The 24,744-nt window shown below is 29.7% G+C and overlaps 1 protein-coding gene across 1 annotated transcript in view; it reads left to right on the forward strand.

Moving 5' to 3' along the window:
* The window catches only part of lost (methenyltetrahydrofolate synthase domain-containing protein lost), a 204,902-nt gene that overhangs the window by 15,378 nt on the left and 164,780 nt on the right, over positions 1-24,744 (forward strand). The window contains exon 2 of the mRNA XM_072523177.1: positions 12,650-12,944. Within this exon, the coding sequence (XP_072379278.1) occupies positions 12,650-12,944 (295 nt within the window). The remainder of the gene's footprint in view (positions 1-12,649; positions 12,945-24,744) is intronic.

Here is a 24,744-nt window from a genome sequence, read left to right on the forward strand (position 1 = left end):
TTTTGTTAATAATAATATTGTTGTAGGTAATGCTGCATTGGAAAGTCTGGAGCTACCCGATTTAAAAAAAAAATTGTATGCAGTAAGCCTTTTGTCCAAAAATATCTAAATGCAAACCAAAAAAATATAGTGAGGTAGAAGAGGTAGGTTTGTTAACGACACCACGCGTTTTTCATACGTATTCGATAGCAAAACAACCTCAACCAGTGCCAATAGTGTTTCGCACTACATACATTGCTTATTTTAGTTCATGAAAACAATGTTACAATCAATTTCTATAATTATTAATGTAAACAATTTTGTTTTGTTTTTTTACCTTGAATTATTATTTCGTTAATATTGTCTATGTGTAGATATTAGAATTTTGATAAGTGGTATATAAGTATTAAAATAATGCGAATTTAATTTTTACAATATCTATCACTTTGTCATTTAAAATTATTTCATTAATAAACAGCTCAAATCGGGCGAGTTGATTGAAAAACCATTCTCATTTATGTAAACAGAAATACAAAAATGGTGGTTATATTATAAAATACATAAATAAATAAAATAAAGGATACTATTTATTAAAGTGTTGTTAATTATTATTCCTTTTATCCCAACACATAGATTAATTTTTCCCTAAATATGTGTTGCCTCTTGTTGTGGCATATCGATGTGTTTATTTGTTTCAAAAGTATTATCAAAAAACCATACCCATAAATTTACTATATTTTCAAACGTCATTTTAAAGATTAAAAGATTGAAAATTTAATTTTCTCAAAACATACATAAAACCATTGTTTAAAAAGATTTTCTTTTTTAAACAATGATAAAACTTAAGTCTTGACTAAAAAATAAACCTTCGCATTAGTGTTCTAAGACGATAGCAATCGAGTCTATTTCAATTAAATATTTAATCCTTTTCTAGCAAATCATATAACCAAATTAAATATCTGGTAAACTAATATAAAATTTAAAAAAAGGCAGCATTTACCTACTTCATTTAAATAGATTACTAACCGATTTAGATTTAGCAAGTCTCAAAGTATAAAAACAATTTGAAATATTTGCTCGAAATAGTCAAGTTATCTTTCACTAGACGCATACAACAATAATAACAATAAACATTTTATTAAAGTCTTATATTTTCTTCACAATCTGGCATCCGTGTACAGGTTTGCATTAGTTATGAGACAGGTAAAAATATACTCGAATAGAATCCTGGAGAGAATTAAGTTTCTGTTAATAGTTTTTTAAATTTATGACTAGAGGCCGCCACATGACGGCAGACTAAAAGTCAAACGTTTGTTCCATAAGAATTGTCTAACTAGTCCTATTTAAACAATGGCATTATTTTATAGCATTCTAATATTGAATCTCTGGATTAAATCCGGATAGCAAATAGATATTCTTTCACACTTTCTCGGAGAGATAATATTCTAACACACAAAATCCTACTAAATTGCCAAAATCTTTCTTGCTTATTCTATTCACTTATGAGGGACAGCAGAAATATCAGTGCAGTACAGTATAAGGCGTATATACCTGGACTGGCTAATCGTTGGATAATAGAAAGGATGAGTGTAGCAGTTTTAATGTTTTCGGGACTGCCACCTAGTATCGGGGAGTAGAGATATCAGTACCAAGTTAGTGCATATAGGAATTGTTGCTTGAACTTTATTATTATTGAACAACACTATATTTCCTAGTAAAATCATCATGAATTTACAGTAAGACAAATTTTCGAACGTTGTTTATGGAAACATCATGTACATACCACCGGGTTCCCTATGACGATATCCAGCAAAATCCTTGTAATAATGATACGGAAAACAAAAAACCAGAGATGAAAATATGCGCCAAAAAACTCTATTTTATAAAACAGTCGAATAAAATACAGATTCTTGATTCAAATGGTCAAAAAATTAATGAACAGCTTACTAAAATAGAAATAACGCCTATGTAAGATGTAATCCAGTAAAGGTCCAAGGTACAAAGCACTCCTAGCATATGCTAATGATATAGATCTCATTAGAAACTCTCTCCGGTCCGCAAACGACATCGTTCTCGTTTGCGGACGCAAGTGCTCGAAAAATGTTTCACTTAAAATCAATGAACTAAAAACCAAATACAAGCGAATCAATAGAAGAGACCAATTCAATAAATCTAGATAAAACATTAAAGTCAACAACTACAATTTCGGAAGTATGGAACACTTTAAATATCTTAGATCACTAATCAGGGTTAATAATAATGCAACTAAAGAAATGCATAGCATACTTTAAATTTCAGACCTATTTTAATACATGGATGCGAATAATGGAAAATGACTAAAACAAATAAGGAAGAACTTCGAATATTTGAAAAGAAAATAATAAGAATTTTTTTTAACCTCATTATCATATTGCTATAAATCCGTATAGAATAAGAACACATACTGAATAAGGAAAGCTCTTATAACGATATTGTTTAGGAAAATAAATCGCTTAAGGTATATCGGACACATGCATAGACGCCAAGATGTCAAACTCGTAAAACTGGTATGGAAGGAAGTTAGCACAGAAGAATACCACTTGGGCATCTTAGTATACAATGGAGAGAAAACATCCAAACACATCTCAAAAAATAAACATTTCATTTGATTGCAGATTCGTGGAAAATCGATCAACTTGGAGAAAAATTGTAGTTAGCGAAGACCCACCCAGTGTTGTAGCGCTACGTAATGTTGATGATAAAGAGAAAGGAGAAGCAGTGACAAAAGTAACAAAAATGGACTAATGGAAGCTGCTTTAAAATCTTTGATTGGAGAGGATTAAAATAAACGTATAAGAAATGCAATGGATGATTGATCGATTCGAGAAACTTGAGACTTGAAAAGAGCACTCTATCGAATCAGCTGTATTGATAAGATAGAATTAAGTTTGTGAAAGTTTTAAAAACAAAATTTTCAGTGTTTTATTGTTAAATAAAATGGAATTAACATACGACATTATATACACTATAAAAACTAGACAACTTATATGATACGGACATATAAGGAGAAAGTTTAATGAAATAATAAACTACCCAATATTTGTTATGAGTGAAAACGATATGAATAAACAAAATGGGGAAAATCATGGCAAAAGGCAAAAAGACTAATGATTTAGAAATGAGAGAGGTACCTTGTGGACAACATGCTTAATTAGGAACGAATAAATCTTATGAGAATCAGAAGACGACAAAGAACGTTTTAAATTGATAAATGTATACAATTTTTAACAATGAATATTTATAGGTCATTTTCAGAGCCAACGTGCTAGTTGTATGTAAAATCGATGAAAGATGAAACCGTATGATACATGACCTTGAATGTCGCGGTGTTTTTGTAAATCTTTTTTAAAAGAATATTGACACCTACATATTATCACTTATTGTGAACGGTGTATTATACCTAAAAAGTAAGAAATTTGTCATTTTAATATAAGAATAAGTTTCATAATTTACGGGAGATTTAATGTATTTAAAACTTTACTGGATCGGTATCGTAACAAGAAGTAAAATTTCATTACTAGGCCATTGAAACGTGTTACATTTTACATTAGATATTCTTTTTATAATAAATAATAAGTAAAAATATTGTAAGCTTCATCTTCTTATTGTGCCGTATTCTAATAAAGGTTGGCGATTACTTCTTTAAACGCTTCCTATAAATTATTATAGTTTAAATTTAACTACTTTATGAAACAAATATTGTGTCATAAACTGCAGTAATTGAAAAATTATAAAGATCTCGTGTTTACAGAGTTTCCTTTAATTTTATGTGGTTTATTATAATCCTACCGAAGGGCTTCTACTTTCTTAAACTGTTACACGATTACTCTACTTGATATTCGTACATTTAGAGACTAAATGTTTAAGTGCCAATGCATTTTAACAAAAATAATAATATATTAAATGGAAACTAGCCTTTTCCAAGTTTATAATAGATACTTTTTTAAGTTTGAAAATAATTAAAGCAATTTAATGAGTTCCAAAATGTACCTGCTATAAAATTTAAAAATCTACTACTAATTCAATTATTGGCAACATTGCGGGAGTTTAGTAGTGTACGCGAAAAGTTATATATGGGTCCCAAAAATGTTGTATTGTCTTACGGAGTCCACTTGATCCGACATGTTGGTCGGAGTCTACATAAAGCGGTACTCAGATAATAATATAGACAGCGTATATTCTCCTGGAGTTAGTATAATACCCTTTTAGTACGGAGCTCACATGAACCGCTAGATACTCCTAAGTGGAGCATAGAGCTTCAGTGAAAACGCGCCATCGGGTTCTGTTTTGTTGTTGTTGATCCCATTGTGTGCCACGCTGCATTTCGCATCAGTATATAGTGACTTTATAATAGAAATTATTTTTTGCGGGATGTTTCTTAGCTCTAAAATTTTCCATACAGCAGCGTGAGACAAGCTATCAAAGACACGTTCAAAATCAACAAAAACCATGTATAGGGGTGTGTTCCATTCAACCGATTGTTCCATTATTACCCTCACAGTATTAATGTGGTCTATGCAGGAGGATTCTGGTCTAAAGCCTGCTTGATTAGCTCGAAACTCAACCTTGTTTGTTATTCTTTTCAATATGATCTTGGTCGTGAAAACTTTATTTATGACAGTAAGCAAGGTTATTCCTCTCCAATTTTTGCACAGTGTGAGGTTGCCTTTTTTTGGAAGCTTGATAATGTTACCTGTTTTCCAGCCCGCTAAAATGTGGTTTGTTTCCCACACCTCTCGGATTATGGGGAGCAAAAGTTCAGCAGTTAGATGCGGATCAGCTTTAAGTATTTCAGCAGCAATGTTATCGATTCCCGGTGACTTGTTGTTTCTCAGAGATTTGATAGCTGCTATTATCTCCGTTTTGGAAGGGGCCTCGCAAGAAATATGCAAGTCTATATTCTGCGGGTTTTCGACAATTTCGTCTGCGTTAACTCTGGGAATACCTAGCATCTCCTGAAAATGCTCTTTCCATCTTGGATCTTACAATGTTCGAACAGTTGGACCCTTTTTGTGTTAGTCGTCTAGTAATTTGGTAAAGATCCCTAGTTCTGTTGTGTTGTGCAGCTGTTTCTGCTTGTTTTGCCAGTTCTTCGGCCCACCTTCTTTTGTCTCTTCTTGCTTTTCTTTTAACTGATTTATTTATTGTTTGATATTCCTGTTGTCGATGTGCTCTTCTTTCTATAGTTCTTGCTTGCAGGATATCTTTTTTCGTTGTTTTCTTTCCTCGATAAGATTTCATGTTTCATCTGATATCCATTCCTTTCTATCTTTCTCTTTTTTACCCAGTTTGTCTTCAGCTATTTCTGTCAAAACATCTGCGAAATCTTCCCAGCTATTTATTTCACGTTCTCTTGTTTTGAGTTGAAGTTCCTCTCTAAACATATGTCTTCCTGGGACCGTTTTTAGTTTATCTAGATTGTATGTTGGTCTTTTGGTGTTTCGCGTGGTTTTGTTTTTTGCCATCTTGATTTTAATGGTACCAATTATGAGATGATGGTCACTTGCGATGTCTTCTCCTCTTTTATTACGTACATCAAGAAGAGATGATCTCCATCTTTTTGATATAGCGATGTGGTCTATTTGATTTTCTCTTGTATGGCCAGGTGCAGTCCTTGTTACCTTGTGAATATTTTTATGTGTAAAGATCGTTCCACCAATAACTAAACTATGACTGGAACAAAAATTTGTAAAGCGCTCTCCGTTTTCATTCATCATTCCTAGGTCATGTTTACCCATTACGGTTTCTAAGTTAATATTGTCTTCTCCAACTTTAGCGTTCATATCGCCCATCACTATTAGTATATCACCTTGGTTTACTTGTTGGTTCGTTTGTTCTAGTTGTTCGTAGAAAATGTCTTTTTCTTCGTGGAGAGATGTGTTTGTGGGAGCATAGCATTGAATCACTGTTATCTTACGGTATCTGGTATAAAATCTGGCAGTCATAATTCTATCATTAATGGGTTTCCATGAAATAAGGCTTTTTTTTGGCTTGTTTGCTGAGTAAAAGACCCACTCCGCTCTCGTGGCTTCCATTTTCTTTACCACTGTATAATAGGAGTTCTCCTGTTTGGGTATGGTGTTCACCATTGCCCAACCATCTTACTTCCGATAGACCGATAAAGCTTAATTTATATTTTACCAATTTAATAATGTACATAAATATGAAAGGAACACAATTCTGGCACAGAAACTGATCCTGCTGATTTTTAATGTAAGTTTTCATAAATATTAATTACTTCCATAACTTTGCATGTATTTTACTTTTTAAATTACATTTGAATAATACTTAACATGTAAATATTAAAGAATTTAAACTTGACCCAGTAATCCTTCAGAGTATTGCCATTATATTTTGTTTATTTCAGTACAGTATTTCTTTCTTGTTGCTAGTTTGTTAGTTTACAAGCACAAACAAGTGCTTGTACACTTTGGGATTTTAGAAATTATTTTAATTTTAACTTGTAAAGATGTGTATTTTTACCTTTATATGCGAGTGTTTTTTGTCATAAAAATCATCTATGAATTTCAATAAAATGAAATAAGGAAATTCATTCACACAGTCTTGAAGAGACAGTTTGGACATTTGATTTCAAACAATTGATGCTAATTGCCGAAATTTTTTAAATAAATAATGTTTACTTATTTACATTGTGAAAAATAATTTAGAATTGGCTTCCACTAATGAGCTTTTTTGTCTTGTGCATTTTATATGTATAAAAACATAATTCTATTATCATATTTTTTATTATGCAATTGACTGATAAAATGACCAATTTGCAGTTGGATAATTAAATGAGGTTAATTTTGTGTTTAACTTATCTTTTAAAGTTTGATATATCTCCTTATCTTAAAGTATCTCTAGAGTTGACTTACCTAGGTTCTATATTACCAGAAAGCTTTTTTTCAAAGCAGAAAATATGGAGTGGTTTAGTGAGCAGAATAAAAATAGAAGAGAAAAAAGATAAACATATTTGAGTCCAAAAATATTTATGAGAAACGATTAACAGGTTGGATGCCTTTGGCGCTTATAAGAGTCACTGTGTATTTTGCTCGGGTACCTCCGTCGCTTATAAGCGTTCGTACGTATTTATATATTTATTTACATTTCTTAGTCGGAACCGCAGTTATGTTCCATATTTCTTAGTAGGCACTCAAGGAAGGATATTTATTACTCATAAATACACGTGGTTCAAGTTTTTCAAATATTTTTATTGTTTTATTATCATGCAAAATGAATACGCTGAGGCTGGTCCTTCCAGACCTAAAAGGAGTCGTTATCATAAGTACACTGAAGCAGAATTTTTAGAAATGTTGGAAAATAGTGATGAGTTTAGTAATTTTGAATTAGAGGAGGAATTTAATTGCGGATGGACAGGAACGGACTCGGAGAGTGAGAATGAAATCGGAAAAGTAATATCTGATTCGCAACAACCTGCGGCTGAAGAAAATGTGGATTTACAACAACCAGCGGCTGAAGAAACTGTAGATGAATGTTCCGACATCTGTTGGGAAGATGTACCAGGTGAGATAAAAGATTTTCCGTTTCTAAAAAAATCAGTCATTCAATGCAGTTCTACCAGAAAACACTCCAATCTGTTTTTTTCGTAGTATATTTACTGATGATATTTTAGAATTTGTAGTTGATGAAACAAATATTAACGCGGAAAATATTTTTTTATCGGTGCAGACACAAGAAAAATCTAGAATTTGTTCATGGAAAAATGTGACGAAGGAAGAATTATTAATATTTTTTGGAATATTTTTACATATGTGTGTTGTACGACAACCAAGGATGTGCGATTATTGGAAACGGGACCCTTTATTTAATAACGCTAGAATTTCTTCTAGTATGAGTAGAAACAGGTTTTTGCTAATACTGCGAGCACTTCATTTCTCCAGAAATCCCCCACCAGGTGAATCTAGACCTGAAGATAGACTTTACAAAATAAGACCGATACTAAATTTCTTTAACGAAAAAATGGAAGACATATTTTATCCAGGATGTGAGTTATCTCTAGATGAATCCATGGTTCTTTTTCGCGGCAGGAATATGTTCAAGCAATACATTAAAAACAAAAAACACAAATATGGGATTAAGTTGTATTTATTAACAAACCCTAAAGGTATTGCTCAAAAATTTGCTGTATATACTGGTATGTTAGACGATACTGGCGGTAAAGGACATTCTGAAAAAGTTATCCTACATTTAATGGATGGATTATTAAATATTGGCCATCATATTTATATGGACAACTATTACAACAGTTTTTCTTTAGCCAGAACTCTAATTAAGAATCAGACTCACTGCACCGGTACACTTCGGTCTAATAGGAAAATGACACCCAAAGCTGTTATTTCAACTAAGCTGAAAAAATGAGAAACCATTGCGCAATATGCTAAAGGAGTAATGATAGGAAAGTGGAAGGATAAGAGGGATGTTTTATATATTTCAAATAAATATGTAAATACAATGGTTGAAGTAGAAAATAACAGAAAACAAATAGTTACTAAGCCATTGCCTGTCGCCGAATACAATAAACATATGTCAGGTATAGATCACCTTGATCAAATGCTTTCATACTACCTTCACGAACGAAAAAAAATAAGATGGCCAAAGAAACTTTTTTCCATATTTTGGACATGATGCTCAATAATGCTTTTCACTTATATAATATATATTCTGGACAGAAAATGTCATCATTTGATTTTAGAATGGCAATCATAAATGAACTTTTACCTCCTTATGAGAATTTAAATTAAAAAAAAGCATCAAATATCGAACATAGGCTAATAAAAAGGGAAGCGACTCCAGGTAAAAAACAACTCGACAGAAAAAAATGTCAAAGCTGTTCCAAAGAAAAAAAAAACGGACGGATACAACATACGTGTGCGAAACTTGTCCTGGAAATCCAGGATATTGTCTAAATTGCAGCATCATAATTCACAAATAGAATATAGCAGTCAAAGTTTTATTAATATTAAAGTTTGTTTTTGTTACATGTTTTGAAATAAATAATGTTTTACTGTAGAGTATAGGCAACGCTTATAAGCGTCAACGGTACACGGATATGAATGCCGAAACTCAGTGCCACTGCCGCTTATGAGCGTCAGTTTTTTTTACCTTTTCTTAAATATTTGAAATAGCAATTACATATGAAATATCATTATTCATAATTCTTAGTAACGGCATACCGTTTTTTCTATTTTTTTAATTTGCGACCACCTAAAAGTAAGTTACAAAATAGCGGCATCCAACCTGTTAACACAGCTAGACAGATGAAGACAAGATATAGGTATATAGACCAAAACGACAGATGTAGAAAAAGTTTAATAAAGTTATTTCTTGAGGTTCGAAATTACAGTCAAAAGTGTAAAGTAAAGAAAATTGGAGAATGGTTGGAATTGATGTCATATTTCTACCACATATATACATATTGTGAGATCCAATAAATTTTACAAAAAATGCATTATCAACAATTGTTGGCTCTCGGGGGCCAGTGTTTTGTAATGGTACAGTATATTCAGCATTTACATGTTTATTCCTGGCACATTGCCTGTAATTAGGCAGATATCTAAGGCGATACTAGGGTTTTTTTTTATAAAATAAAGGCAGATATCGAGCACAGTTTTATTAATTAAATCTTGCCCAAGTACTTTTGCTCCCTAGAGCATATTCAGGGGCATTTCGTTAATTTTGGGCTATCCAACAATTGCAGAATGCCATAAACATAAAATTATATGTATATGTATAAATTAATTCTGCAATAATTGTTGGATAGCCCAAAATTGACGAAATGCCCCTGAATATGCTCTAGGGAGCGAAAGTACTTGGGCAAGATTTAATTAATAAAACTGTGCTCGATATCTGTCTTTATTTTATCAAAGTTCATTTATTAAAGCGTTCAACCTTATATCGATACTAGGATTGGCAAAGATTTAATCTAATATGTCTTAGGTTACATATACCTTTTATACATTTTTATATCTTTTCCAGTTAGTAGGTATATGATCGATTTGGTTTATGGATTTCTCATGTTGTGATTTCTGTGTTCCATGTTCCTTTGTGTATTTCTTTATATTGAAAATGATTAGTTGTAATCATCATGTTTCTTTCATTTGTTGTTGCATGCATGTATTTCTGTGTTTGGTTTATATATTTCTTAACTATTTCAGCATTAGCATCGCTTGGTACCGTTATAATGTCAGTGTGGATGCATTTTCATACTCATACATCTTATATTATACTTTCCTCCTATTCTTTCGCTTGAAAATATAAGAAACTTGCCTAAAAAGGAATTTGAAAATAAAATTAAAAAATATTGATAAAAAATAAAAAATCCCTTTTATCCTTTCAATTCAGAAATATTTACAATTTTACTTTTAATTGAGGTTTTTGTAAATATTTGATGTGTTTAAGATTTTATATTTTTAACATGAATAAATAGTATTGAGTATTCTTAATATACAGATTCTATTTAAAATTGGTGAGGTCCATGAAGTTTTTCTCAATTTGTTATATCAAAATACCTGTGCCCAAAACATTCTCCTTCATTGTTGAAAAATAAATGGTTGTCATGTATGGGTGGCTTTTGACGGCTACAACAAAAATAAATTTGTTTTGTCTCTTGTAAAACTGGCGAAATTTATATTTCCTGCATTTGTTAATTAAATGTAAGTTTGCCTTCTTCAAAAAGGTTATATTTTATTTTCCTATTAATGTATTTTCATATGTTTTTTGTCAACATTCTTCATATTCTGTTCTGCTTGTGTACCTTTTCCTTGCCATGTCAAATTATCTCTGTTTTGTATTTAATTCTTATTGATATTTTTCTACCCGTGTAAGGGTATGGAACCACTACTTTTCACTCCAATGTAAAATCAATTTTCTCTATCTGTATATAGCTATGTTCGTTTGATTGTAGACTTTCTCGGAAAAAATATTTCACTTGTCTTGAATATTTCCTACTCGACTTTTACTAAATTACATTAGGTTCTTATCAGATAATCATAGCTTTCTTTCTGTTAGTAACCTTATTCCATCTTCTACATAATTTATTATTGTGTTGTTTTTTATCACATTTATTCTTTCAACTTGTTTTAGCTGTAATGCACTCTTCATGGATGTTGATACTTTATTATTTCCAATTTGTTCCATTTGTGTCTGTGTGTGTGTGTGTGTGTGTGTGTGTCTGTGTGTGTGTGTGTGTGTGTGTGTGTGTGTGTGTGTGTGTGTGTGTGTGTGTGTGTGTGTGTGTGTGTGTGTGTGTGTGTGTGTGTGTGTGTGTGTGTGTGTGTGTGTGTGTGTGTGTGTGTGTGTGTGTGTGTGTGTGTGTGTGTGTGTGTGTGTGTGTGTGTGTGTGTGTGTGTGTGTGTGTGTGTGTGTGTGTGTGTGTGTGTGTGTGTGTGTGTGTGTGTGTGTGTGTGTGTGTGTGTGTGTGTGTGTGTGTGTGTGTGTGTGTGTGTGTGTGTGTGTGTGTGTGTGTGTGTGTGTGTGTGTGTGTGTGTGTGTGTGTGTGTGTGTGTGTGTGTGTGTGTGTGTGTGTGTGTGTGTGTGTGTGTGTGTGTGTGTGTGTGTGTGTGTGTGTGTGTGTGTGTGTGTGTGTGTGTGTGTGTGTGTGTGTGTGTGTGTGTGTGTGTGTGTGTGTGTGTGTGTGTGTGTGTGTGTGTGTGTGTGTGTGTGTGTGTGTGTGTGTGTGTGTGTGTGTGTGTGTGTGTGTGTGTGTGTGTGTGTGTGTGTGTGTGTGTGTGTGTGTGTGTGTGTGTGTGTGTGTGTGTGTGTGTGTGTGTGTGTGTGTGTGTGTGTGTGTGTGTGTGTGTGTGTGTGTGTGTGTGTGTGTGTGTGTGTGTGTGTGTGTGTGTGTGTGTGTGTGTGTGTGTGTGTGTGTGTGTGTGTGTGTGTGTGTGTGTGTGTGTGTGTGTGTGTGTGTGTGTGTGTGTGTGTGTGTGTGTGAGCGCGCGCGCGCGCGCGCGCGCTTGAGGATTATTTGAGCTTCATTATTTATGGAGAAAACTGATTATTATACTAGGGAAATAGGGGTTATTTCAGTGCCAGTGGAAATTATTACATAAACATTATAAAATCTTACCGTATTCTTATAGTTTCCTTTGTCAAAACAACTTGTTTTTTAGCTATTTCAGATAAATATTAGTTTACAATTATTTCTTATTCCTATGAGAAAATATTTCCTGTATGCTCATTTGTATGGTTGATCTATTGGACTAAGCATTCACTCACATTTCTATAGCCTATCCTACCACTATGTGGTTCGCATTTACAATGTTTAGAGACTTTGAATTTTATTGATTTTAAATAAGGAGTGTTTCTATAGTATTTTCACTAATATAAATTAGTATTCAATTTTTTGACTGAAATTAGGTTAAAGTTTGTTACTATATAATATATGTCCTATCCGGTCCAGTCTGAGTTGATGGTTTTTTTTACTTCGGCAGCGTGTACAGGACATGTTGCCTCTAACTCTAACAAATTAAACCTAGAGATATATGTCTTGTTCTTATAGAATGATTTGCACAATAGATGTCATATATTACTTGATTTTTCTCAAACAGTTTTAAGAACCTATTTTATTATAAAGTGCGAATTAAGCTTTAAAATTGTGTAATTTTTTTAGAAACTAACAAACCTTCCATAGAAAAAATAAAAGATTTGGTCCTTGATGATCAAGAAACGAAACTCACAATAAGAGAGAAAGTTTGGAAATATCTAATATCCAATAAAATTTCTAATTTTCCAAAACCTTATAGAATTCCAAATTTCCAAGAGATTGAAGAAGCATCCCTAAAATTATCAGATCTACCAGTATTTAAAGCTGCCAAATCTGTGGAAGTATTATCAGATAAGCCTTTAGCATCTGTCAGAGAAATGGTGATAACTAATAATAAAGATCTATATGTTCCTATTCTTAGGTAAGTAAATTCCTTAAAGTACTAATATGGGAAAAGGAAAGTGCATCAAATAAAGGAATTTCATACTGACTAAACATAACTGTTAACTTACTCGGCAATAACTTGCCGAGACAAAATCACACACACAAACACACACACACACACACACACACACACACACACACACACACACACACACACACACACACACACACACACACATACACACACACATACACACACACACACACCACACCACACCACACCACACCACACAACACCACACCACACCACACCACATCACACCACATCACACCACACCACATTATATATACAAATACATTTCAAAAACACTTACAGAAATTGAAAGATTTCACAAATAAAAACTGACATTGAAGTATGTAAAATATTGAATGTCAAGATTAAATTGTCTTAAGCACGTTCGTTACAGCAATACGATAAAAAAAATAATTATATAACGAAAATATAAAAAAAACGAGTGTAGCAGTCTAGTGGGACTGCCGGTAGAAGTTACACTTCTATACAGGCGTTCGCCGTTAAAAATTTATATAGGAGTCAATCTGCACAATCATTACATATGTAATTCTATAGGTAAGAGAGAGCAAAAAGAGAATATAGGTATATGGTGCATCGTTTGCTGTATATAAACATTTGACCTGTAATAGGAGTATAGTAAATGAAGGATAGTATCAATATTTTAATGAAAATATATATTTTTATTTTTATATATGTATAAAAGGAGTTGAATACAAAAAAAAAATTTTACACATACTCTGCAGTAAAATTCAGTGTTTATTTGTTAATAATATAAATATTACAATACAATAAATACACTGCAACATAATTTAATATAATAATACAATATAAATTGAAATGTAATATTCATTTCAAGTATTTAACACTGCCAATATACATATAACTTACTTTACGAAGATAAAAATAAAAAACCAACAACTCGGATTATGTTGTAAATTTTCATTTTATTTTAAAATTTATGTTTTTTGCGTATATTACATATATTTAATAAGATTAACGTGAGGTTTTTAAATATTTCAAAAATAAAAAAGGAAATTCATAATTGGGATTCGAACTCACAACCACCAGCGTATGTACCAAACACGTAAAGGATTTTCCAATTAGACAAGACACTGACGGATTTCAAAATTGACAGTTCTCGGTAAAATAGTGATTATTTTGAAATACAAAAGCCTAAAATAATTATAAACGTTTAATTTTAAATAATACAAAACATATCACATAAATAATAATATTAATACATATTATATTATATATATATATATATATATATATATATATATATACAATATTATATATAATATTAAATATATATACAAAAGGAACATTTTTATTCTCGAGAGAGGAAGAGAGAGAAAATATATCTTCTGTCTCTCTCTTACTCATTATCTTACATATGTAATGGTTTCACAGATTCACAGTTTCTCATGCAAATTTCCAACGCCGACCGTGCGTATAGAAGTATAACTTCAAAAAGAAATATCATTCTTCTAACGTTTCTTTTATTTTTATTTTTACATTTTGAAGTAATTTTAATTTTTTTATCTTAAGATTTTGATTAGAGACCATTTTACCTAATAATTCCTACATATCGCTTTACCTAATAATTCCTATGTATTTATAAATTATTTTTTGGTCGAAATAATCACTTTTAATACATATATATATATATATATATATATATATATATATATATATATATATATATATATATATATATATATATATATATACGTTCGAATTATCGGGTAAAGTGGTCTGTAATCAAAATCTTTCTTTTTTCTAAATTACTTAATATTTCGCCATTTAGAGTAAACTAAAACAATTTGAACATTACAAAAAATGGCGTACAAATACATTTTAAAAGACACTTTACCCGATAATTCGAACGTATTTATAAATTATTTTTTGGTCGAAATAATCACTTCTAATATATATATATATATATATATATATATATATATATATATATATATATATATATATATATATATATATATATATAATATATAGGCTGGTCCTTAAGTAATTGTACAAATAGAAACAGTAGATTCTACACTTTTAAATATTACGATTTAAGCTAAATTGCTTTATTAAAATATTGATAACACCCTGTATCTTTCTTAATACCAACATTTTATTAAAGCAAGTTGGCTTTAATCGTAATATTTTAAAGTGCAGAATCTACGGTTTCTATTTGTACAATTACTTAAGGGCCACCCTGTATACAGTGCGTCCATAAACAGATCGATTTTTATTTTTACATTATTTATTACAATTTTTTGGCATATATATCATACTAGTGACGTCATCTATCTGGATTTGATGATGTAATCGATGATTTTTTTAAATGAGGATAGGGGTCCTGTGATATCTCATTTGAAAGGGTATTCAATTCTCTATTCACCAATATAAACATTAACATAATTATTTATACAGGGTGTCCAAAAAAAGTTTTTTTTAATCAAGTTAATTGAGAAATAAGAAGAATGTATGTAATTTATTTAATTCAAAATACGTTTTAAATTCAATATTAAATCTGCCACCCACTTGCCACTTGGCAATTTGAACGTTTCGTTTAAGCAAAAATCAATGTTTATTTTTTAAATAAACCATTTTTGTGCTTTCTAACAGTAGTAAAATGTATTTAGAAATAAACAAATTACATACATTTATCTTTTTGTCAATTAATTTAATTAAGAAAAAAAAATTTTTGACACACTGTATAAATAATTATGTTATATATTTTTATTATTGAGTAGAGAATTAAATACCCCTTCAAATGAGCTATCGCATGACCCCTATTCCCCAAAAAATGTTAATTTAAAAATAAAAATTGACGTTTTTCGGGATTTTTCGTTATAGTTGCCGATTTACGAAACAATGAATTTATGTGTTACCAAAGAATATAGACGCTTATAGAAGGACAGTTCAAATGGGCGATTTGGTCACGGTTGTGACTGCATAAACTCAAACCGTCGGATTAAAACCATCATGAATGATGTAGTTAGGGGGAAGTGGGAAAGGAGTACGGACGGAGCAATTTATTTAACTTATGCATCTACGGGTAATCAAATTTCGATGCCATTGATTTGCAAGCTGTCTTTTTTTTGTTTTTTTCACAACAAAATCTTTATTTTTAATATATTAAATTTTTAATTTTAAAACTTAAAAAGGTACGATATTTACAATATTCAAAGTATTTATTTTTTATTACATGTAAATAATATTTTATAACTTTGAATTAAAAATAGGTTTGTTCCAACACTACGAAAAACCGTCACATAACTTTTTATTATACTGTTTTCGTGTCTCGTAAAAATTTACGAAGCATTTTTAAAAAATTTCAAAATTTTTCAACCAAAAATTTAATTTTCTCAGAACTTTTTATCAAACTTTTAGACAATTTTGACTTCTGTCCTTAAATTTGCAAGATTTCCATTCCACCAGGGTATTTTCCCGTTGAAATTCCTCACAGCGCTTAAAGACAGTTCTCTTTAAGCGCTGACATGACAATGAAATTGTACGGCTGCCACATCTATGTTCAATGTATGGCTTATCGTCCCTTTAATCTTACCCAACTCTTACCTAAACAATATTCCAGGTCTGCTTGACATGCTTCCCAATTTGTTTTTTACCAACCAGTCTTCTGTGTTAAGGTCTTGATTTTGCTAAAAGACGGGTCCTGATATTTTCTTGTTCAAGTTTTTTTTGGGGATGCGGGTGATGACCATGGGGCGCTTGTGCATATTATTTCGAACAATTATATGTAAGTTTACTCCCTTCCATGGACCCGCAATAGTTTTCACCACTTCGTCACTTCACATTCACACAGTCGTCCATTTTTTTTATACTCGTTAACACAGTTCACCCACAGGGTCCCTAAAAATGTTTTATGGAACTGCAGAAGTTCATTTTGACCTCAGATAGGAGTCTCATCAAGTGCTTGCTCCAGTTTGTTAATGATCAAATTAGCTTGAGCAGGATCTAGTTGAGTATCAGGATGGTGCCTGCGTGCTACCACCATTTTGAATACTTTTGTCAGCGTGCTTTATGACCTAGTCTGATCGTTAGAGCACCTTGGTTTCTTAGCAACTCTGTTACGAGGGGGGTGGTGGTATTCTCCCGAAGTCTCTTTTCATCGTCGGGTGTTGCTGATTTGGATTTCTTAGTATTTGCTATGGTATATGTCCCAGCATCCATTTTTGCCATTTTCTTATCTTTCTTTGTTGAGCTCTAGTGAGGCGTTATTTAAGACATTTATTTTTTAATTCAAAAATCCGAAATTATACTTCACAATTTCGAATGATTTTTAATTAATTTTATTTATAGTTTATAAGAAGATAATTATATTATTTGTAGATTTGTACATATTTCAATTAAAAATTTGAATCATAATATTTTTTCTAAAAAAATTCATTTATTAAAAGTAAAAATATTATTTTCTTTAAAAAAATTTATAAAACGCAAAAATTTAATCCTATTCTACGACCACGCGGCATCTACATATAAAAATATCTAAAGTTGCATTTGTTGCTCCACTCTTTCATATTTTAGAAGCAATAATAGCGCTGACATGGCCGCTCCCTAGTGGTACTAAAACCTTGATCCACCTGTCACTGTCATTCTGTTCTTTTTCATAACGTGCGATCAACCTTTGCCGAAGCTCAAAAATAACAGTGAAACATCCTTCTATAAGCGTCTATATTCTTTGGTGTGACTTTATGGACGCATTATATATATATATATATATATATATATATATATATATATATATATATATATATATATATATATATGTATATATAAGAAGTACTGGATATTATTGACTGCCGATATAAACAAACAACACAATTTATTAGGGCTGCAGTCAGTAGGTTTGGCCGGGATGTTATAGAAACACTCTTTTGACTTTTGGTCGAGCTTTCGGAATTCTTTTATTCCTTCTTCAAGACACTGTAAAAGAATTCCGAAAGCTCGACCAAAAGTCAAAAGAGTGACCCCGGCCAAACCTACTGACTGCAGCCCTAATAAACTGTGTTGTTGGTATATATATATATATATGTATATATATATATATATATATATATATATATATATATATATTTATATATATATATATATATATATATATTTATATATACATATATATATATATATATATATATATTTATATATATATATATATATATATATTTATATATATATATATATATATATATATATATATATATATATATATATATATATATATATATATATACAGTAGACTCCCTCTATAACGAGAACTGAAATGGCAGACTAATTACCTCGTTATAAGCGGATTTCGTTATATCCAACAACAATAATATTGTGCATACATATGAATATGTAGTTTTCTAAAACATTAACTTTCTATAGTGAAGCCATTCGGAGCAATATAAGATGCTAATAAATATTGTTTGAATGGCGTTTTTAAAACAAAGTTGTTTACTTTTATTGTCAATGAAACGCATTAAAACAAAAAAGAGTTGTTTACTTTTACTGTCAAGGATATACGTTAAAACAAAAAATCTGTATTCTGTAAATATGTATAAAGCGTATAAAGTTATTTTGTCATTTTTGACTGCTTTAAATTGTCCAGTATTCTATCTATCATATTTTCTAAAGATGTGAAACAGTTTTATGCTTTTTCATTTGCGTTTTGTCCTTGGATAAAGTTTCTGACAACCATTAAAACACTTTCCACATCTTGTCTATTAGGACCCATATTATTAGGTGTGAATGGTCAACCCAATACAATGACACTTGTGAATCATAAATTTTACATTTCCGACTAAGAATCATAAATTGTAAGAAGTTTATTGCGGGCGGCCCGCAGTTAAAGAGGGTATTTATTTATAGCTACGGCCGGGCCAAAACGTAAAAAATACGTTTTTCAATCTTATTTTCTCTCGTTATAAGCAAATTTACCTCGCTATAAAGGGTTATAGTTCAATAGAAATTTCACGGGACATCTAATGTACCTCGTTATAAGCGAAACCTCGTAATAACCGTGTTCGTTATAAAGGGAGTATACTGTATATATATGTATATATATATATATATATATATATATATATATATATATATATTTATATATTTAGATATATATATATATATATATATATATATATATATATATATATATATATATATATATATATATATATGTATCTTATATATCTCTTATATAAAAAAACTTATTTATAACACTAACTTTTACAATAGAGCTTTAATAAATAATCCACAACCAGTTTCATATAAAAAAATACCTTTCATAAAAAATTTAACAGACCAAATTGTCCCACTTTTCAAAACATTTCCAAACATTAAATTAATTAAATACAATCCACTTCTAAATTCAAGGTTATTCTCAAAAATAAAAGTTAAAACTCCAAATTCATTAATGAGTAATATAATTTATAGAATAAATTGCAGTCAATGTCAAAGTTGTTATATTGGTCAAAGTCAACAGTGGCTTAAACAACGTGTCACTCAATACAAAAGTGATTGTAACGTACGAAAAAACTCTTGTGCCTTAGTGGACCACCACTTGAAGACAGGACATAACTTTGACTTTAACAATGTAAAAATATTGGAACAAGTTGATAATTATAAAAATCGGCTTTTCCTTGAAATGGTACACATTAATAAAACTCCTGAATCTATCAATTATAAGACAGACACCAATCATTTAAGTAATATCTACTGCAACATATTAAACAATATATAATATGATAGATCTTAACATTTAAACACAAACTTAGTAATTCTCTAGTAACTGTACCTATAATTTTATTACATTCCTAAATATCAGTATTGCAATAACTGACTACATACCATCAATTACATTTTATAGATCAATTTATCGTGTTCCTGATTCTTTCTTAATTCTGTTAATTCCACCTTTCCACTTATAATATGGATAATAGTGTCATAGTAATTGTTAAAGTGTCTAAATATATAAATATATATATATATATATATATATATATATATATATATATATCTATATATATATATATATATATATATATATATATATATATATATATCTGAATATATATAAATATATATATATGTATATATATATATATATAAATATATATATATATATATATATATATATATATATATATATATATATATATATATATATATATATATATATATATATATATGTTGATTTATAGTATCAGCAATCGGTCAGGAAATAAAACTCTATTTGTTCAGTCTCAATATTTCGTCACGATTTTGTGACTTCTTCAGGAGAAAACTGTAAATTTATTAGAATAATTGATTATTATAAATGTAAACAAAGTGAATATTTTAATACTTACAACTATAAGAATAAAAATTTAAATTTTTTTAGCATATCTAAATAAATGACATATTTTTTTGATTTTATTTAGGAGTTATGGTAACTGCAATATTTTATAGAGTGAATTCCCATTGTACAATTTTTAGTGAGTCGGTTAAAATAAACAATTACTATGACACTATTATCCATATTATAAAGTGGAAAGGTGGAATTAACAGAATTAAGAAAGAATCAGGAACACGATAAATTGATCTATAAAATGTAATTGATGGTATGTAGTCAGTTATTGCAATACTGATATTTAGGAATGTAATAAAATTATAGGTACAGTTACTAGAGAATTACTAAGTTTGTGTTTAAATGTTAAGATCTATCATATTATATATTGTTTAGTATGTTGCAGTAGATAGAACAGTAGATATTACTTAAATGATTGGTGTCTGTCTTATAATTGATAGATTCAGGAGTTTTATTAATGTGTACCATTTCAAGGAAAAGCCGATTTTTATAATTATCAACTTGTTCCAATATTTTTACATTGTTAAAGTCAAAGTTATGTCCTGTCTTCAAGTGGTGGTCCACTAAGGCACAAGAGTTTTTTCGTATGTTACAGTCACTTTTGTGTTGAGTGACACGTTGTTTAAGCGACTGTTGACTTTGACCAATATAACAACTTTGACATTGACTGCAATTTATTCTATAAATTATATTACTCATTAATGAATTTGGAGTTTTAACTTTTATTTTTGAGAATAACCTTGAATTTAGAGGTGGATTGTATTTAATTAATTTAATGTTTGGAAATGTTTTGAAAAGTGGGACAATTTGGTCTGTTAAATTTTTTATGAAAGGTATTTTTTTATATGAAACTGGTTGTGGATTATTTATTAAAGCTCTATTGTAAAAGTTAGTGTTATAAATAAGTTTTTTTAATATATGTTTTGGGTAGCCATTGTTCAAAAACATTTCAAAAAGTTTCTTTAAATTGACATCTAGGAAACTCCGATCACAGATTGTCGTTACACGATTTTTCATAGATACAATTGTGTTGAATTTTTGATTTCTAGGATGATTAGAATAATAATTTATAAATCTGCCGGATGCAGTATCTTTTTGATACCAATCTAATATGATTTTGTTATTATTAGTTCTTATGACTTTGGTATCTAGAAAAGGTATACTATTTTCATTTTCATATTCGACAGTGAATTGAATATTTTGATCGAGTGAATTAAAGATCGTTTGTACTGTCTGAATATGGTTGAATGGTACACTGCATATTATATCATCAACAAATTTATAAATAAATGCTAGTGAAAACGGCAATTTTGAGATTCCAAGGTCTAATAAATGGTCTAGGATAATTGTTGCTAAAATAGGACTAATAGGACTGCCCATTGGTGTTCCAAATATTTGTTTATAGAATTTATCACAAAAACAAAAATATGTGCTGTCAAATAAGAATGTTAATAACGACAGGAAGTCTTTCTTAGATAATGATGTGAATTGTTCTGTTTTAGACCATTTTTCTTGTATGATTTCAATGACTAACTTTATTGGGATGTTAGTAAACAATGACACTACATCTAATGATATCAAAACATAGTTATCTGGTAGCTGAATTCCATTTACAGCATTGACAAAAGAAAATGTATCTTTTGTATTGAAACTTGGCTCATTTTCAAATGTCTGTGTAAGTATATTTCCCAAGAATTTGGATAGGTTGTAAGTTGTGGAGTTTATAGTACTTACAATTGGACGTAGTGGTATATTCGCTTTATGTATTTTTGGTAGGCCATATAATTTGGGTATGTCAGAATTGTAAATTTTTAGTTCTTTAGCTTGTTGTTCTGTAAGCTTATTTTATTAATTTATTATATTATGTAGTTTGGATGGAGGTAGTCGGATCATTGTTAATTTGGGTGTATGTTGTATTATCTTGTAGAAGAGTATCTACTTTTTGAATATAGTCCAATTTATCCATTGCGACTGTACATCCTCCTTTGTCTGCTGGTAGAATGTATAAGTCAGGATGATCCTTGAGAAATTTTTTTTGTTTTATAAAATGTTGTTTTAAGATGAGAGAATTTTACGGTGTTAGGATTTTGAATAAAATTCGTTGTTATATTGGTTACCTTCGCTCTTAGTAAATCTTTAGATGTGCTGGGTATATCTTCGATGATGTTCTCGATGTGAGCTAAAAAATGTTGTATATTTATATCATTGTTATTATATGAGACACCAAATTTTGGACCGAGTGATAACAAGTCTGAGATATCTAGTGGTATGTCAACTGTCGAAATATTTTTAAACCATTTTGAGTTGTTTAGGAATAGTGTATTTGTGTCTAAATTGTTTATTAACGCATTAAATTTGTCAATGTTTCGTTGTTTAGTTTTTTTTTAAAGTTGATTCAAAACTGGATTTTAATCGATTAGAGTATTCACTGAAAATTGCAATGGGAACAAGATTTTTTAGTTCAATTTTTATATTTGTTATGGTACGACTTAAATATGAAATTTTATTGCATGTTACCTTAATCTCCAAAGATGAAGTTTTGCGATTTAATGTTAATATAAAGTTTTCAATTTTGTTGTTTAAAAATCGGTTTGTATTGGTAGTTAGAAGATTTTCAATGTTCTTCTTGCTGTCTTCTATTTATAAATTATTATTCTAATCATCCTAGAAATCAAAAATTCAACACAATTGTATCTATGAAAAATCGTGTAACGACAATCTGTGATCGGAGTTTCCTAGATGTCAATTTAAAGAAACTTTTTGAAATGTTTTTGAACAATGGCTACCCAAAACATATATTAAAAAAAACTTATTTATAACACTAACTTTTACAATAGAGCTTTAATAAATAATCCACAACCAGTTTCATATAAAAAAATACCTTTCATAAAAAATTTAACAGACCAAATTGTCGCACTTTTCAAAACATTTCCGAACATTAAATTAATTAAATACAATCCACTTCTAAATTCAAGGTTATTCTCAAAAATAAAAGTTAAAACTCCAAATTCATTAATGAGTAATATAATTTATAGAATAAATTGCAGTCAATGTCAAAGTTGTTATATTGGTCAAAGTCAACAGTGGCTTAAACAACGTGTCACTCAACACAAAAGTGACTGTAACATACGAAAAAACTCTTGTGCCTTAGTGGACCACCACTTGAAGACAGGACATTACTTTGACTTTAATAATGTAAAAATATTGGAACAAGTTGATAATTATAAAAATCGGCTTTTCCTTGAAATGGTACACATTAATAAAACTCCTGAATCTATCAATTATAAGACAGACACCAATCATTTAAGTAATATCTACTATTCTATCTACTGCAACATACTAAACAATATATAATATGATAGATCTTAACATTTAAACACAAACTTAGTAATTCTCTAGTAACTGTACCTATAATTTTATTACATTCCTAAATATCAGTATTGCAATAACTGACTACATACTATCAATTACATTTTATAGATCAATTTATCGTGTTCCTGATTCTTTCTTAATTCTGTTAATTCCACCTTTCCACTTTATAATATGGATAATAGTGTCATAGTAATTGTTTATTTTAACCGACTCACTAAAAATTGTACAATGGGAATTCACTCTATAAAATATTGCAGTTACCATAACTCCTAAATAAAATCAAAAAAATATGTCATTTATTTAGATATGCTAAAAAAATTTAAATTTTTATTCTTATAGTTGTAAGTATTAAAATATTCACTTTGTTTACATTTATAATAATCAATTATTCTAATAAATTTACAGTTTTCTCCTGAAGAAGTCACAAAACCGTGACGAAATATTGAGACTGAACAAATAGAGTTTTATTTCCTGACCGATTGCTGATACTATAAATCAATATTTAAAACAGTACGGTCGAAAAATAATTTGAATAATATATATATATATATATATATATATATATATATATATATATATATATATATATACATATATATATATATATATATATATATATATATATATATATATATATATATATATATATATATATATATATATATATATATATATATATATATATCGATAGCTTAATCAATTCGCAAACCGGCCAACTCCATTTGAACAAATTTTTCATAATTTTTATAAGCTACTGACGACAAAAAGTATAATCAAGTTGGTAGATAATATCATTACCTATTATTTTTGCCAATATATAATCATTTATACAATGCTCCTTCTTACAACCTAGGGTAAGCAGTTATCCAATTTTCTTTTACAGGAAAATATGTACTGTTTCTAGTTAGCTGGTATGCACCAGAGATTAATTCAAATAAAAATCCATTGGTGATTATAAAATAGATTTATAAATATATTATAAAACTAAAACAAAGTGAATTATACTTATAAATATGATTTACAACGTATTTC

The sequence above is a fragment of the Diabrotica undecimpunctata genome, chromosome 2, assembly GCF_040954645.1.
Source record: "Diabrotica undecimpunctata isolate CICGRU chromosome 2, icDiaUnde3, whole genome shotgun sequence".
In the NCBI taxonomy this organism is placed as follows: domain Eukaryota; kingdom Metazoa; phylum Arthropoda; class Insecta; order Coleoptera; family Chrysomelidae; genus Diabrotica; species Diabrotica undecimpunctata.